The 18,231-nt window shown below is 32.6% G+C and overlaps 1 protein-coding gene across 1 annotated transcript; it reads left to right on the forward strand.

Annotated features, from left to right (window-relative positions):
- The first annotated feature begins 764 nt into the window (after nucleotides 1-764).
- On the forward strand, nucleotides 765-13,494 carry LOC131876198 (disease resistance protein RUN1-like). Its single transcript, XM_059221031.1, has 6 exons — nucleotides 765-1,228; nucleotides 1,592-2,612; nucleotides 10,771-10,932; nucleotides 12,014-12,298; nucleotides 12,385-12,522; nucleotides 12,649-13,494. The coding sequence occupies exons 1-6, from the start codon at nucleotides 765-767 to the stop codon at nucleotides 13,492-13,494; spliced, it is 2,916 nt and encodes a 971-aa protein (XP_059077014.1).
- The last annotated feature ends 4,737 nt before the right edge of the window (nucleotides 13,495-18,231 follow it).

The following is an 18,231-nucleotide window of genomic DNA, read 5'->3' on the forward strand; positions in this document are numbered from 1 at the left end:
ATATTGAAGAACTTTTGACAATTTGATAGTTGCTATATAGATTTTATAATCGTAGATAATATTATAAATTTTAGTCTAGAATTTATAAGATGTTGGTGGTAACATAATTGATTAATGAAATACTAAAAACTCTTGAAAATTCTAACCATTGTTTGGATGAGTGGGAATAATCTTTATATTATGACTTTGAATATTTTCTTGTCAAGAATGATTTACTATGTTTTACTTTCTACCTCATTACAAACATCTATGAATTTTGGATCAATAAAACTGAAAATTTCTAATACAATCCCAAAACAACTTTAAAAAGAAAAAAAATCAGATTATACTCCAAAACTTTCAGAATTAGATGTTAAGACTGTCTTTTATCCGTAAGTGGATGTAGATCTAAAGTCAGACAAATTGAATTTAACACATATATTTTACTTATCCAACATCTATTATATCGTGATTTGCCTCTAAATAGAAGTTACATTTTGATCTGCATAAACAATACAAAAATATGCTATTTATAGAAGTTTTAGCCTCTAAAAACACAATAATTCACTGAATCACCAACAAAGAAATTTCTAAAACATGATAATTGCCATCTATGAAATTTTACCAAAACCACTAAAAACTAATTTAAAATCTTTGCCTAACACCTTCAATTGAATTCTTGGAAATTACTAATTCCATTTCACTTGAATCACTATCCTGTCTCCACTACTTCTATCCTAAGGCCTTATGTACCGTTTGCCCCTTCGTTATCCTTGGGTTTCATTATGGAAGGAGGTTTTGCAAGCTATCATGTAACCATAAATCACAGAGGGCCTGATGTAAAGAAAACCCTTGCAAGTCTTATCTACCGCAATCTTAGAAAATATGGACTGCGCGTGTTCCTTGATGTGGAGGAGCTGCAAACAGGAGATTCTTTATCTCTTGCGATTGACAGAGCAATTCAAAGCGCCTCCCTTCATATTTGCATTTTCTCTGAGACCTATGCTGAATCTGCGTGGTGCTTCAATGAACTGGTTTGGATATTGGCCTGTGAGAATGCCAAGGTTATCCCTATTTTCTATGGCATCCAACCTTCAGATCTTCGCTATACAGTCACGGGAGCGTATGCCGAAGCCTTTCGCAACCATAGAATCCGCGGAAGGGTTGACACCCAACGACTGAAGATATGGCAAAATGCGCTCAACAAGGTCTCACATATTTCTGGCTTGGTATTCGTCAAGGAGAAAGAGTAAGTATTTTACATTATGCAGCATATGTAGTAACCATATGGTTAACCTAACTAACACGCGCATTTTCAGTGTTTAAAATGCTAAAAGTTTAAGAGTGTTGAATCAGTTTGAGTCTGTTGGGTTCCTTTTCAATAGAGTTCATCTATAAGTCTGTTTTAAGATGACCCACAATCCCTTTTTCAGTAGAATTCATCTATTAATCTGTTTTAAGATAACCCACAATCCATTTTCAATAAACCCATCTATTAGTATGTTTTATGATGATCCATTTAAACTGAATCAGAATCAAATAAAAGTGTGATGGTTTAATTGAATGAATAAGAACTTGAGCAATAATCTTGTGGTTTTTTTCAATGTTTTAGTGACCTTGGAGAGCTTATGGATAGAATTGAAGACACCGTGCTGAGAGAGGTGAGAAGGGAAGCATTGGATGTAGCTAGATACCCCGTGGGACTCGATAAAGCCGCAGAGCACTTTCAAAATGAGGTTTTCTATGAAACTGAATTAAGCGATATCAAGGTTGTGGGTATCGTTGGACCTGGGGGATCGGGGAAGTCAACTCTAGCTAGACATCTCTACAACGCAAAGCGTTTCGAATTCAGTAGATGTTGTTTCTTGTCTGAGGTGAGTGAAAAGAAATTATCATCTGTGCAGCAAAAGCTGGTGACAAAACTTGTGGGTTTGCAGCCACATGAGCATATTGACAACACCAGTGAAGGGAGAAGCATGATTCAACATCGTCTGGCTGGTTACCGGGTTTTCATTGTTTTCGATGGTGTGGATAACATGGATCAAATGGAGAATCTTTTATTCGTAGTGAAGAAAGTTATAGGACCTGGTAGTTTGATTTTCGTTACATCTCGTGACAGAGGTCTGCTTGCATCTTCTGAGATAAAAACATTGTATGATGTAAAATTACTTAACGCAAAAGACAGCCAAAAGCTGTTCTGTTTCCATGCTTTCCAGCGCCCCGAACCATCAGAAGGCTTTCAAGATCTGGTGCATGAGCTGGTTAATCTGTGTGGTGGCTTTCCTTTGGCTTTGAAAGTTTTAGGTGGATATCTCTCTGGTAAAAGTGACAGAAGCTACTGGATCCGGCAGGTGGGAAACTTCCGAAAACAACTACCAGAGAACATTTTAGACAAGGTACTAAGACAAAGCTATGACTCTCTTGAAAGAGAGGAGAAAGAAGCATTTTTGGACGTTGCCCACTTCTTAGTAGGAGAGAATAAAGATCTGGCAATTAGGGTTTTGGACGGACTGGGTCACAGCGGCAAAGACTGTCTCGATACTCTTCATCAGAAAGGCCTTGTGGAGTTCCAAAGCCTCAACGTGGAGGACCAGTATATCATGCCATTCGACGAGCTAGGGAATACAATATGCGTAAGATTTGTTACTCTTCTCTTTTACACAAGATTTAATTTCTCAGTGTTTCTTCTGCAATTCAGATATTAAATTACATTTATCTTTAGGTAAATATTATGTATATTTTTAGTCAAATGTAGTAAATATTTGTGATAGATAGAGTTAGTCAATTTATATATATAGATTTGTAGTATTGAATTTTATATATATATAGTTTTTAAGTGAAGCATATGTCTTGATTTAAACATATTTACAATTAAATATTACAAACACACATGGTAGGTAAGACTACTGAAACCATTCATACAACTTAAGATTCATATGCGTTTACAACATTTGGCTATAAATTATTTGATGTTTAAATAGAGCATACACCTCAATTTAGAATATCGCCATGTTTAAAGTCAAAGTCAATCATTTTTTTCATATAATTTAAATGTAATAGGTGTTTTCAATAGCTAAATACAAGCATGCATAATATTTAAATTGAAGGCATAGCCTCAATTTTAAAATCAATAACTAACAAATCTTTATTTGGATGCACCAGAACTTCACCCAACCTTTTGAATTGGAAGACAAATTGGAAGAGAACAATCTTGCATTCGTCTTTGTTGCTCAAATGATCAAATCATCTGTACACAGGTATTGAATGCCATAACTCTTTATAATGCTTTGGCTTTAATTAGCTTTCTTTCTTCACAATTTATTTATTATCAACTTAGTTCATTTGTTTGAAAAACTTTCAGTTATCAATTCAACTTACATTCATGGTTATATATTTGTTCATCATTCTTTCCAGTAAGGATGTTTTCATGCATATATTTATTGAAATTAGTATTATTTTAAAATTATTAAAAACTTCTAAAAGTATTATCAAATAATTGACCACTTATAGATATTTATCACTTTTTTATCATATATAATATACATTTACTTTTTTGGAGTAATAATATGTCTTATTTAGTTGAAATATGAATTTTTATTTATTTTGGATATAAATAATAATTTTATTGGTGAATCTTTTATTTTTTTAAAGAAAATGTTAATTTTATTGGCCATTAGTTTTACATAAATTCGTATTAATTAATATTGCAAATAATTTCATTTTAAAAAATAAATCATTAATTTTAAAGGGAGGGTAGACATTTAAAATTCATAAATCTTATGGGGCCAAAATTTTTTCTATACCATTGATTTCCATTGAGGTCAACAATTCAAAAGCAACTCAACCACAACTTGTAAGTACAATTTACATCATGTCATTCCATGATGGTCATTAGATTATATTTTGAATCAATTTTGGCAACTAAAAATTGCCAATAAAACTCTAAAGTAATAAACTCTTCGGCCAAATAAATAAGACTAAACTACACTTTTGTAAAAATGTGGCGATTTATGTCACCTTGAATTATTAGCCCAGTTTTGATCTTTAAATTTAAAAAAATAGCTAATTGACAAATATTAACCAGTAAAAAAATCAATGATAATTATAATTATTTATATTGATTATTATATCAAAAATATTAAAAAAAAATTATACCTTCAACAATACACAAAGATCATAATAGTGTTCTGATAAATTTATATGATTATTTTCCTTATTTTATTTTTTAGAAATGTAACAATATCTTTCTTTTATATATATAAGCATTTTACAAGGACGTCAAATTTAACCTGGTCAGCGTCTGCCTGTTGGAACTTCTGGCAAGAAAACGCGTCTGCCGGCAAAATGACAGTTGGCAATTTGAGAGAAAACACAAATCGTTTGTGTTTTTATCGATGATAGTAAGCGATTACGATGAAAATTACTTACTATTGAGAACACCTGGTATAAGGATTTTGTATGTATATTTAATTTGGTTGACTAATTAAACATACAAATTAATTATTGAGTAATAAGATAATAAATTATCAAAATTGAGGTATCAATTTATTTATATAGGGGTGTAGTTTTTATCATATGTAAATTTTATCATTGTATTATATAAAAGTAATCTTTAAAAACATATTTAAATTATTAAGAACATTCAAAAGTCTTATCAAATGTATCTATTTAAAATGATATATCAATTAAATAAATAAAATAAATTTAAAGTTGTAGTTTTCTTTATATATAAGTTTCATCATTTTGCAATATAAAAGTCATCTTTAATAATATATAAATCATTAAAAACATTCAAAAGTCTTATCTAATGTTCAATAAGTACATGTATTATTGTTATGTCAACCAAACACTATATAAAATGACTCTTAATAATATGAGCTGTGAATATATATGTCTATAATAGTAACTATAAATATTATTATTAATATTTAAGAATTTTATGAATGTGATAATTTAAGAGATATTTGATTATTAAATAAGAAAGATGTAACTTTCATAATATTTTTCATCTAGTAATATTGGTGATATTTTCCAACTTATCATCTCAAATAAAAACATAAAATAATTGATTTCTAACAATTTTATTGAACCATCTTATCTTAACATTATTTGCACATGATGGTGAAATATCTTATTTTCTAACTACATTGACAAAAAATTGATAGAGATTCATTTTGTATTTAAAAATCACCTTTTTCAATGATTTTACTATTCTATTATAGCATCGTACCTTTAAACCGTCTTTTAAGTGTTTTATTTTAATGAGACCTTCTCAATGACATGAAAGTTAAAATAAGATTAAGTTAATAGCTCAAAATCGGTTGGTTACTCAAATTATTTGTACATATGTTTGATACATTTGGTGCAGCTACAAAAAGTGACACTAAAAATTGTAATGTGACCAATGTGTATTGGTGGGTGAAAAATGTGTGAATGAGAGATCAAGAGGAAAACTACCCTTTCTCTCTAAGAAATGCGAGTTTCACTACAGATTTCCATTCAAACACTTTTCACCTAAGTACATTGGAAGAGGAGAGGAAAATTCACTAAACTCAATTTCCAAAGAAGATAGAATTCTGAGTGAAATGGGAATGATAAGCTAATCCCCTCTTCCTATTTGAAATGGAAAGAAATTGATTGAATAATGTAGTGCAAAAGTGACAAAAAATTGATTATAACTTGAGATCGAAGTATGGAATGAAGTTGTGCACCTAGATCTGGTAGTAATATGTCGCGACGAAGTCGCCCTGTGAATTTGAGGAAAAGTTGCCTAAACCATGGCGGGAATTTACATGGTCCTCCAAAAAATCTGCGAAACGAAAAGGGTTTTTCCGCTTCTGCAGATGGAGCCCGAGTGTAAAAGTAGAGTTTCACACCTACAACCTACATACAAAAAAGAGAGGAAAATGGGTTGGGATTGGGGGTTTGCCTTTAGGTCGAAACCTAGTTTTGGAATTAACGAAGTAATGAAAGAAAGTACTTACAAGTAGATGTAAATGAAAGACTGAAATGTAAATCACCTCAAGGGAGGTTGTGATAGAAATGTTGATAAAAATTGTTGTGTGGAATTGAATTTTGGAATCAATCTTCTCTTCAATGGTTGAATCCTTGACTTGAATGCAACACCTAGCTTTGAAGGGAGACTTGAGAATGCTCAATGCAGGGAAGGAATGCTTGAATTCTCTTGAACGCTTGATCGTAAATGTTTACCTTATTGAACTTATTCAAATGAGAGGGAAAATTCCATTTAAATACATATCAATTAGGGTTAATGAAACTAATTTTCATCACAGGCTTACATCGTGGAAGTTTCCTCCACACTGCACAACCTACAATGCATGCTTAGGAAAGGTCCTACCCCAAAATGGGGTAGGGACAGGGGCTCCATGCCCCTATCCTACCCCTTTCTCTAGGGAAAAGTGCAGATAGTGTGGTGTAGAGGCCTAGGGAGAAGCAAATTTCGAGGGTTGAGCAATCTCTAATCTCCAATTAGGCTAGAGGATTTGATCTCGCATGCATGAGGACCCTAATGTAGTCGAAAATTGCTAGGGTCACAATTTAATGACACTACAAAAATAAAAAAAAATTGTCATAATAATTTGATTTGGTGTGGTTCAATAGTTTTTTCTATTTATTTATTAATGATTAGTTAAGTTTAGATTAGAGTTTGTTGGTCTTTTGTCATTTTCTTTTCAAGAAGATTACCTTCAAGAGAAGTAGCTATCCAACATGCTTATGAAACCATGCTATCTAAGTATATTTATTTGCCCCATGTCAAGCTTGTAAGATACAAAACAATATTTTTGGTAGCAAGAACACAGGCTTGCTCGAACTTAGAGGGGTAGTTCGAGCAAACAGGCCTATTTCGCTCGAACACCTCAAGAAATAAAATTCCCACTTTCACCAAATTCCTTCATTGGTGAAAGTGGGAACCAGCTTTGTGAGTTCACCCACCTACCTTCTTCTTTTAAATTTTAGTATTGTTATGATTGTAATAATGGATCTACCTAAACAGTTGTTTGATGTAAGAATAAATTTCCCTCTAACAAGGGTTCACCTTTTCAAGTTGAATTATTAGATAAGAAACCCCAAAGATTTGATTTAGAATTTTGATGTATCCTAATTAGTTCAATCTCTACTACTACTTAGTTGATTGCCCCGTTTTAACATTTTTGTGTCGGGTAATGTTCTAGTACTAGTTTTCTATGGTTAATGTTTATGATCTCTAATGGGTTGGGGCTCTTCCCCACAATCAAGGACAATATAATTCTTGCATAAAATACTTTAAATATATTATAAATGAACTTCCACAAGAAGAAACATTATTTTTAATCATATTATAAGGTGCCATTGAAAAGTATTGTTGTGTTTTATAATAAATATTAATATCAATATTTATGTCAAACTATTGATTGTAATTAATTTTAAATTATAATATTATTATATAAATTTAATTTTAAATAAATAGTATCAAATTATAAATTAACTTTTTTATATTGATTATAAAACGTGAAAAAAAATTTAATGGTAACAAATGAAAAATAATCATTAATTGTTAAGATTATCAAAAGAACATAACTCATTCTCAAGTGTAATATTTAAGTTGGGTCTATTTGTATTATAAAAACTTTAATTGCCACATATTTCAAATATTAGTGTTTTATCTCAAGAAACATCTTAGTATATGTAAACATATATTGTATTTATTTATTTTTCAAATTCATGCTTACAAAAGTGATCTCTACACATAAAATTAAAATTATTTTTTCATGCATAATTGAAATTATACTTGTAGAGATTGATTAATATGAAATATTGAATATATTAGTTGTGCATCATCTCATTATATACATGTTTAAAGTGAGGTTATGTCTATAGTCTATAGACAACATATAGAATTTTTTTGCACAAGGATCGATTGCCTCCTTATTGAGCCACTAGGTGGACTAATTTATTAACTTTAAATAATGATTGAGGATAATGGACATGTGTATTATGCCTATAATATAAGGGGCACAAGAGATGGCATTTCATTAGGATATCTATGTAGTTTCCTCCTAGGGACCTACAATTTTCTCTATTGTCTACTTCACCTCAAATTTGAACCTCTTAAAATTGGCTATGGTTGATAAGCCACCCTTATCATGTAGGAAATCTCTCTCTCTCTCTCTCTCTCTCTCTCTCTCTCTCTCTCTCTCTCTCTCTCTCTCTCTCTCTCTCTCTCTCTCTCTCTCTCTCTCTCTCTCTCTCTCTCTCTCTCTCTCTCTCTCTCTTAATATGATAGCTTTAATGACTTTACCAATTGATAACACTAAAAAAAATATTAGAGCATAATAAAAGGTAAAATTAATGCTGAAGTAAAGCATTTAATGAAACTCAACAAAAAGGAAGCATTTCATCAATAATCAATATTAGAGGTTGGGGAAAAATTGCAAAATCCAATAGTTATCAATTCTATTGTAGGCGTAAACATAATAAATTTAGAGTGATCATTCCTTATCTCTTATGGATTGAAGATTTCATTACCATATCATACTTTAAGGGCATTCATTTTTCTTAGTCTATCATACTTATTTGTACCTAATTTAGCATTTTATTTCCTATGTGGGGCATTGATATTGTTCTCTCATGAATAAACTATATGCCATGTACAGTCATGGCATAACCATTTTTAAGAGTTATAGTATACTTTTCCCACATTGTCAATTACATGTTATTCCATGTCTCAAGACTCATTATGTAGGGGCCACTATGAGTCTTCCCTACCTTTTTAGCTACATTTATGCCATGTATCTAGATTTGTTATCATTAATAGGGACTATTTTCTTACTTATACCATTATTTGATCATTCTACCCCATTAGAGGAATGCACTTTTTCTTGTATGCTATATGCTTAGACTAGTTTTTATACTCATTGAGATACATGTAACTAGTTTTACTTGCCCATGTTAGGAGTAACATTATTTCTTGATGATATTCTTCATATGTTTTACCATGATTATAAATTTATCTTTATTATTTTCTTGAAACATGATTTATTAATTTACAACTATGAGTTTTCAAGATTTATGTCATTACATGAAAGTTACATTTACATTTGATGTACTATTTCTTCCTCTCCATAATTTTGTGTATTGTGTAAAGGCAACCAATTATAGGTTGTCATATACATTCCCTACTACTCTCATGCTAAGTTTAGTATATAGCTATGGATAAATATAGACATCGATCATTTGTAAAAAACTCATTAGCACCCTATGCATTCTATCACCCAACAACTACCAAATGAGCTCAATCATCATTATAATTATATATGTAGAATATCTCTAACCATATTTTCCTCCTCTCCCTCACTTATGGTCATTGAAAGAGATTTATATATTATAGATGTTCTTATTTCTACATGTATCAAAAACTAATAACCTAGATAATATGTTACCTTTCAATATAGTGGCAATCCCTAGAAGCATTTTCTTATGCCCATAGTTTTCAATATTAGAAAAAACAAAAAATAATGAGAAGTGAACCAAGAATAATAGAAATAAAAGTCTTGCCAAATCATTTTTCATAAATACTTGGCATTTATGTAAGTAGAGATCTAAACTTAACTTGTTGATTCAATCCAAAACAATAAACAATATTCTCCAAACTTAAAATGAATTATAAATAAATAAAACTTTTCTTGATTTCAAAGTGCAAAAAATGTAATACATAAACAAAATCTCTCTCTCATAATATAAACTAATACAGTCAATACTTTAATTTTTTTTAAAACATATACATACCCACGATAGATTTATTTATTAATCTAAATTAACTAATAATTTGTACATTCAATTACATTAATCTATATATGCCTGAAAGATTTGTTTTCTTCCATAGTTTTCAATACATCATATTGTTAGAATTGCTTATGAGTTGTATATATGTGTAAAAGAATTTCAGTTTGAAACAATAACTAACTATAGATCTGTTGCTTAAAACTAGTTAGCTATTAAGAGTCATCTACTTGTACAACTTCATTAATTTTCTATCCAACATCAAATAGTTTGGTATCAAAGAGTCTAACAGATTTATAGGATTATTTTTGAGTTTCTCAAATCTATATATATATTAATTTGAAAATAATAAATTATTCAACTAATAGTTCAGTTGTTTCATTTCTCAATATGGTGTCAGAGCTGGTCTGGGCCTGAGAGTGTGAGAGTCACTACTAGATGGGTTTGTAAGGAAGAGTTGTTTGATTTTCTATTCAACACAGGATTGTTGTTGCTTCTCCAACAAGGGATGTTGTTGCCCAAAGTAATACTGTTGTGATTGAAAATTAGCTTTAGCGGCTAGTGACTAAAGTTGAACTAGCTGTGATTGGGACATTAGCTGCGAGTTTTGAGATGAAAGCACAGGAAAGGTGTATTGTGGCACATTAGTTTGTGCCCATGGGAGCAGAAAACCATCTCGTTGTTGAGACATTTTTTGTAGAAATGTTTTAAGGTAAATATGTTCATCAAGTACAAGGAGAGACGTCAATGGTTGTTGCAGAATAGTAGAACAAGGCAATGTAGGCTGAAGTTCAAGACCACTAAAGACTAAAGGATATTGAAGATTATTTAGCCACCCTCAAAGTGAAGTTCATGGTCAAAGTAGGAGATCATTGTTATTAAAACCACTTGTTAGGAGAAAATTGCAAGTGTTTGGTTGTTTTTAATGTGCAAAGTGAAGGAGATATTGGCTCTGAGGCTAAAGCTATTAGAGAGATGTAAATCATTGAAAATTCATCGATGTGAGAACAGTTGAAACAAATCAGTGGTCTGTGGGGCGCCTCTATGCAAGTGGCAGTGTTAGAAGGTGCGCCTCGTCTATTTGTGAGAGAAGGGCATGCTAGTTGTCTCAAAGCTAGATATTTGCGGTTGTTTGAGGAGTGGAGCAAGGTAGAAGAAAACAATTATTGCAAGGTCTGTTATCTTAGCCGTGTTTTTTTTTTTCTTAATAGCGTTTGCGTTTGGTACATATTAAAGAAATTAGAAAACGTTCAGAAAGTGTGTCTATTAGTGTCCTCATCATAATGTAGAGGAAAACATTTATTGCAAGGTCTGTTATCTTAGCTGTGTATTTTTTTATTTTTTTTTTCCAGTGTTTGTGTTTGGTACATATAAAAAAAAATTAGAAAATTTTCAGAAAGTGTGTGCATTAGTTTCTTCATCATAACGTTTTGTGGTCATTGAAACTATTTTTATGTGAAGTTTGTGGTCACTCGAAATCTCGTGTGCAGAGTTTATGGTTAGCTAGAAACCACTGGGGTGATGTTTCTTGGTGAGCCAAAACCACTTCAGAATTGTCTTGCTTAGGGATAAGCTGCAAAATCCCATGGTGCTTACAGCAGTACATTAAAGCCTAGTTATACAAAAGTAAACATGAAGACATGACCTAGTTATACTCATAGAATGATTCAGAAAATGTAATGATGTTCAATTTGAAATTCTATGATGTCTTAATGGGAAGTGTTAGAATAAGTCAAATAGATTTGGTTATGAATTGTACATATGCATTAAAGATTTTCAGATTGAAACAATAATTAACTGTAGATCTGTCACTCGAAACCTGTTAGTTGTCAAGAGTCATCTACATGTCCATCTTCATCAGTTTGCTGTCTAACATTGAATAGTTTGTTGTCCAAGAGTCTAACAGATTAATAGGATTATTGTTGAGTTTCTCAAATCTGTATCTATGTAAATTTGTCAATGAATAAATTATTAAGCTATTAGTTCAGCTGTTTCATTTCTTAATACATATGTTATCAATCTTCCTTTTGAAACGAATGCGCCACTCTTTATGAACTTTACGATAATTACAAAATGTACTCTGTATCATCTCTTAGATAGTACCCTAACTGTATCCAATGGGTTCAATGAAGTGTAAATATAGTACGATGAAGTGAAGTGCGGTCTATCAGTTTATTATAAGCTTTTAATTTACTTAAATGAACAATCCATTTCTTTCAACAACTTAATTTTCATTTATTTTTGTTCTTAAAAGCTGCAATCAAAGCCCTACTCTGTTCGGGGAATTTATACTGATGAGGATCATGAGAAGCTTCAATTGCCAGAAGTTTTACAGGATGAGGAGATATGTGGATTAAATATTTTGATGCTTCGATGTCCACTTGACATCAATAATTTTTCTGGAGATTTAATATGGCTTCGCTTGACTAAGTGTAACTGCATCTGCATTCCTTCTAGTCTTTCACTGACAAGTTTAAGAGTATTGGAGCTTTCTGATGTCAATTTAAAAGACTTGAATAACTTATGTGATGCTGGTGAGGTATGTAGATTGTTTCTCAACCATCATTTAAAGATCAGTTAATTCTCTGTTAAAGGTGTATTAAAATTAGAATGTTTTCATCGCAGACGCCCTCACAGCTGTTTAGCAAAAAGTGCCTGCTCTTTAAGCGCTTCCCTTCAGGGCCATGCTTTCATCGTAGAAGAAATTGCGAGGTTCTCTCTTCAAGCAGGCCAGAAAATAGATTTCAGCTGTTGTTTAGCAAGGTGAAGGAAATATATGCCAAAATAGTTTCTAAAAATATGAAAATCTTGCCGTCACTCCCAATTAAATTTGAGGAACTCAAAGGCCTCACACATTTAGATCTATCAGGGTGCAGTAATTTGGAATAGTTGCCAACTTCCTTCACTCAATTATTGCAACTTCAATATCTATCATTGCGAGATTGCAAAAAACTCGTTCTCAAAGATCTCGGAGAAATCTCCACCCTGGAGTATTTAAACCTGGAAGGATGCATTTTGCTAAGTGAATTGCCCAGGGGAACCACACATCAAAGGTCTTTGAGGTACTTAAATGTACTTCATACCACTGTGGAACTGCCTGAGGGTCTTGAACAGCTGGAAAGCCTGGAACAGCTATTTGTAGGGAGTATAATGTTGACAACTCTACCATCCTCTTTGAATAACTTGGGCCAGTTAAAGGAACTGATTCTATTTGAATGCTTCAATCTATCTGACATCGGGGATTCTATTGAAAAGTTGGTGCATTTGGAAAGATTGCGGATATCCCGGTGTTCAGCTATGAGGATGTTACCAGAAAGAATTGCATGGACGAATATTAAAAATTTGGATGTGCGGTGGTGTTTAATGTTTGAAGGGTTCAAAATTGAAAATAACTCAGGTAGAACTCCATCGGAGAGATTTCTAATCCGCAGAGCAGATCCTGGAGCCGATGATTTTAGCAACTCAGAGATGAAAGCTTCTCACCATATAAGTTGTTTAACAAATCTGATCATAAGAGACAGCCGCATAACCCAAGTGTATATTCCTCAAGCCAAATCTCTTTGCCCCAATCTTGAAACTGTTGATCTTTCCAACAATCTATGTTTAACAAGGATTGAAGGTTTGCCAGACAGTTTGATAAGTCTAAAGCTGATGGATTGCCGAGCATTGAAGGCACTTACATGTCTATCTAATCTCACACGCCTTAAATCTCTTGATATTAGTGGGTGTGATTGACTGGAAAGCCTAAATGTGGAAGACCTGAGCTCAATAGAAGAAATTAAAGCAGACAAGTCTTGGAGGCTGAGCAGCATTCGAGGACTGGCCCAGTTGAAAAACTTATCATATTTTCAGATATCCACATACAACACAGTCTCGAGCTCTAAATGGAGAGAGATTTTGGTGAGTACTCAAATAATTTATCCAGGTATAAATATTTTAAATTCTTAAATAGATTATTTGGTAATAATTTGGAGATGTTTGAAACATGTTAATATATAAATGACTTCCAAATTAAGAATTTTTGAAAGTAGGAGATAGTTTTCACAAGAAGTTAAATTATGATATTGCTACCGTTATTTAACTGTATAGTTATAAGTCAAACTCATTGACCCATGTTTCATGAGTAGTGGTTCACAATAACCCATCTCTCATGAGAATGAATGGTCCAGCACTCATTGCTTGTAGGTGATGTTGATAGAGGCGAAGCCTTGGGCCTTGAGAGGGGGTAACCCGTCCCAGCACTACTCTAACTCAAGCGCGTTTAGGCACATAATTTATTCCAAAGTTAAACCCACTTAACTTGCAACCCATTTCCAAAACCTTCAACAAGTGTTGTGCGTTATAAACCATTTATTATAGAACCCTTTAAAATTTTTTTTTAACAAATTTATATTATTATACTGTACCCTTTATTATCATTATAGAATGTTTCTGAAATTAATAATATTCTCCATGTGGAGTCTCGAAACAGGCTTTCTTGGTTACAAAATAATATGATTATGGCATTAAAACAGTTGTTTTCGTTACCAAATTTGATGAGTGCATTGGAATTGCTAAAATATAATTAGACCCTTCACTTAGCATTTTAAGTTGAAACGTGGGCAGTCTTTTCCATCGAGTGTATCGACGGCCATTCTTTATGGAGCAACTGTCAACATGGAGGACATTGGTGAAATGGTAAAGGGTATTTAATATATGTTTTTCAAGATTAAGTTTTGACTTCTGATATTTGCATACTTATTAATGGACGATTTCATGATTGATATTGAATTTTGCAAAATTCGTAGGAAGGGTTAGCTCACAGCTGTCAAGATGTTACAGTGAAAGGCATCCCCTCGGGCCTACTAGAAACAGGAATGCCAGTTTCTGTAAAGTTCGTATATGGGCATTTAGAAGGCGCAATCTTAGTGTGCCTTGTAGCACATAAGTGTTGCAAATTTGAAGTAACGGTAGGTGATCATACTTACAATAGCTCATGTGTCGTGGATGAAATGAACACCTCCTGTGTCATGGATGATGGGGACACCAATACAGTACACATGATGATGTGGACAAAAGACTCTCAAGTATTTAAAGATTTCAAATTCTCTAAGGATGAGACAGTGTTTTGCAAGATCAAGCTACTCAACTCCCTTGTCCACAACAGAATAGGATTAAAGCAAACAATGGCCGGACTAAAACAGGGATGGATTGTGACTGTAAAAAATTTAGAGTTGTGTAAACGATTCGTCAGCTCAATCTTGTGAAGCTCCACTTTAGAATTAGAAGGAAAAGTTTCCAGTGAATTGTCAGGAACTGTATAAAAATAGCTATGAAGACATTTAAGCAATCAAGCCATGTTTTCTTCACGGCTCTGTGTAAATAAAGTTTCTTTGTAGTTCTTCAATACAATTTGGGAAGACTGGTTAAATTTGTTTAGCTAGGATTGATAAAAGAGAAATTGGCTTTCAATGCACGGGTTGAAAAAAGTACTAGTGAAAATGAAACAGAACTTTATGTTAAAATGCTACATCTCGTTAGATTCTTCTTAAAAATTGAGGATGAAATCTTAATGGAAGGATTGTAAATGGAACTCGAATACACCATGTCACAACTATATAGCTGACAAAAATTGTAGTGTTGTCATTCCCCATCTTCCTATGGTTGATTAGCATAACACCAATGGCAACTCTACTCATTTGTTTAGACATGGCATCATAGGTTCCTTTGCATTTTGTCTTCCATTTTAGTTCTTAAACTAGCTCACTTTGCTTGGTGCATTTTATATCAGAGTCTCCTTCTAGATAGCTGGTTAACTCATGTGGGTGTTTCCAATCGTAAGTATCTATTATGTCATTATATGGATTCCCTCTATCATATATTCTAGTTTTGTCTTAAGCTCATGAAACACATGGAATTAAAGATCCATGAATTTTTCAAGCTATCGAGGCCTATTCATTTCTCTTAACATATGTTTATCACCAAATAAATTTATCTAGATTTGATATGCTTTTAGATTGAAATTTAATTTTAGCATTTTGACATATAAAGATAGTTCTCTTTGTTTAACTCTTCAACTAATGCTCATTTTTCATTGTACACTAAAACCATGATTTATTCTACTATACTGATATAGATAAAAGTTCAAACTTCTAAATGCCATTTTTAAGAATTGCTATTAGAAGAATTCTCTCTACACTGTTGCTCGAGCTCCATTTGATCCACTCTCTTGAAGATGAGTGTGGGCATGAGCAGAGCCAACCTATGGGATGAGGGCAAGTGAAGAATTGAAAACAACACCATAATAATGATAACTGAAATACATCAACAAACAAGAATAATAAACACTTGCGGCAGAATCATTTTTATACACAAAAAACATTTAACATGGTTCAAATAGTGAACGACATAAAAAAGGCCTTTTTATTATTCTGTATAAAAACTGATTACAAAAGGGAAACAAGGTAGCTTATCATATAAGCAACACTCAATACAACATTGCCAATGATGGACTATTTCCTTTTCACTATTGGAAACATACTATTTCATGTTGAAGATTTATGAAGCAAAGTTCCTAAATGTAAACTAGAAACTATGAAAGAAAATAGAAACTGCAGAGAACAGTCTAAATTAGGCAGCAATGCATCAGTTTCCAACAGCAAGCAGTGAGATACTGGATCTCATTGTAGTGATCACCATGATTCTCAGCCTTTAACTTCTAGGAAGACTATAGTTTACCTCCAACTTAGGAAGAGAAAAGGAATCTTAATTTTCCTCACTTAAACAAATTCCCTTGTCTAGAGTTGGCCATCTTTTCAACGAAGAGATTAGTCTATAGATAATTGCCCTTAAGAGACACATTTTACACAAAAATTTAGAAAAACGGCATTGCTTTCTATAGATGCGCATGAGATGCAAGATCAGATGATGACATAAAACAAGAAAAGACCGATTACATCCATACCGTGCAGCATGGTCCGCAAAACATTTTTCTGGCTGAAGCCAGCGAATAATATCCAGGTAACAAATCGTGCACAACTCGATGATGAAGCACAAAAGATGGGTGTTTCTAAGATGCACATAGAGAGTGAGAAGAAATGGGTTTTTCTCCTACATGGCGGCAGAAAAGGGCAACTCATTTATTAAACACACATAGTTTTCAGTTAATTTGGAAAAATCAATGCTTTTACAGCCTTATTTGATGTCACTGGCACTTCACAACTAGTGTTGGAACGAAGAAGGAAATCATTAAGGAAACAAATATAGATTATATTAAACAACAAAAACATCACGTGTATCATCTGAGCTTCGGCTCTTCATAAAAGCACCATTTCATTCAGACTTAAGACATTCAAACTTACAACATCTTGTTAGTCTTTAATGCTACATATATGGAGGATACGAAGATGTCTCAAACAGCTGACAAATTTAATTAAGGAGATATGATTATATTGCTAACAACTACAAAATGAGAGACTAAACAAGTTATTAGATGGTACTCTACAATCAAATTTTACTACAGAGAATTAATTTTGATGAAGTTTATCACCAACTTGCGATCAAAGCCAACTCAACCAAACAATTTCGCTGAATAGAATTATAATCGCCATACAAAAGACTTCTTTCAATCGACATACTTATCTTACAAAGGAAACCCTTTGTGGAAAATATGCACCGCATGGATTCAACAATTACAGATTAATTTATTTTTTTCGTCCGTATAGACTGACATTAAACCTCTAGGTAGAATTTCAAAATTCATATCCAAAAGAACGCACTGCTCTAGTAAATCAACAAAGCTTAGAAGTTTAGAAGCTACCTGTGTAAATGAGCCTGGAATATAGGATCAGAACCTTGTTGTAATAAGCACTAGGAGGAGTTGTGAACGGCATTTTAAAGTCCGGCCTAGCATATAGAAAGATTCATTTGTATAAATAGTTTCGATATAAACTGATGCATAGTTCTATGTAGTATTCCCGAGGAAAATTCACAAAAGGATGCAAATTTATCAACATTTGGTTCTAAGGGATGTTCTATTATAAATATATAGGATTTTTTTGTTCATCTGAAATCAAACTAATAAATTGATTTCTTTAATTTCAGATGAGCAAGTCAAAGCTAAACCATCCAACCCTAACTTCTGTTCTTAAAAAAATCAGTTTTAAGTAAATCATTTGTTTCAGGTTGAAATTGAAATGCATAATTCCTCATAAGAAAAACGTTTTATATAAAAATTCAGAAAAAAAGTTCATTGCTTTCTATAGATGGGCATCTCATACAAGATGAGATGACTGCATTAAACAAGAAAAAAAATATTCGATGCATAGGTTGCAGCATGGTCGGCAAAACGTTTTCCCGGTTAGATCTGGCGAAGGACAGTTACGATTACGATCGGACAATCTTCTGCCAGGAAAACGCGTCGGCTAGCAAAACAACAACTAGGAGTTGAAGAAAATATAAACGATTTGATGAATATCAAACATGTGCATTCGA

The sequence above is a fragment of the Cryptomeria japonica genome, chromosome 5, assembly GCF_030272615.1.
Source record: "Cryptomeria japonica chromosome 5, Sugi_1.0, whole genome shotgun sequence".
Taxonomy (NCBI): Eukaryota; Viridiplantae; Streptophyta; class Pinopsida; order Cupressales; family Cupressaceae; genus Cryptomeria; species Cryptomeria japonica.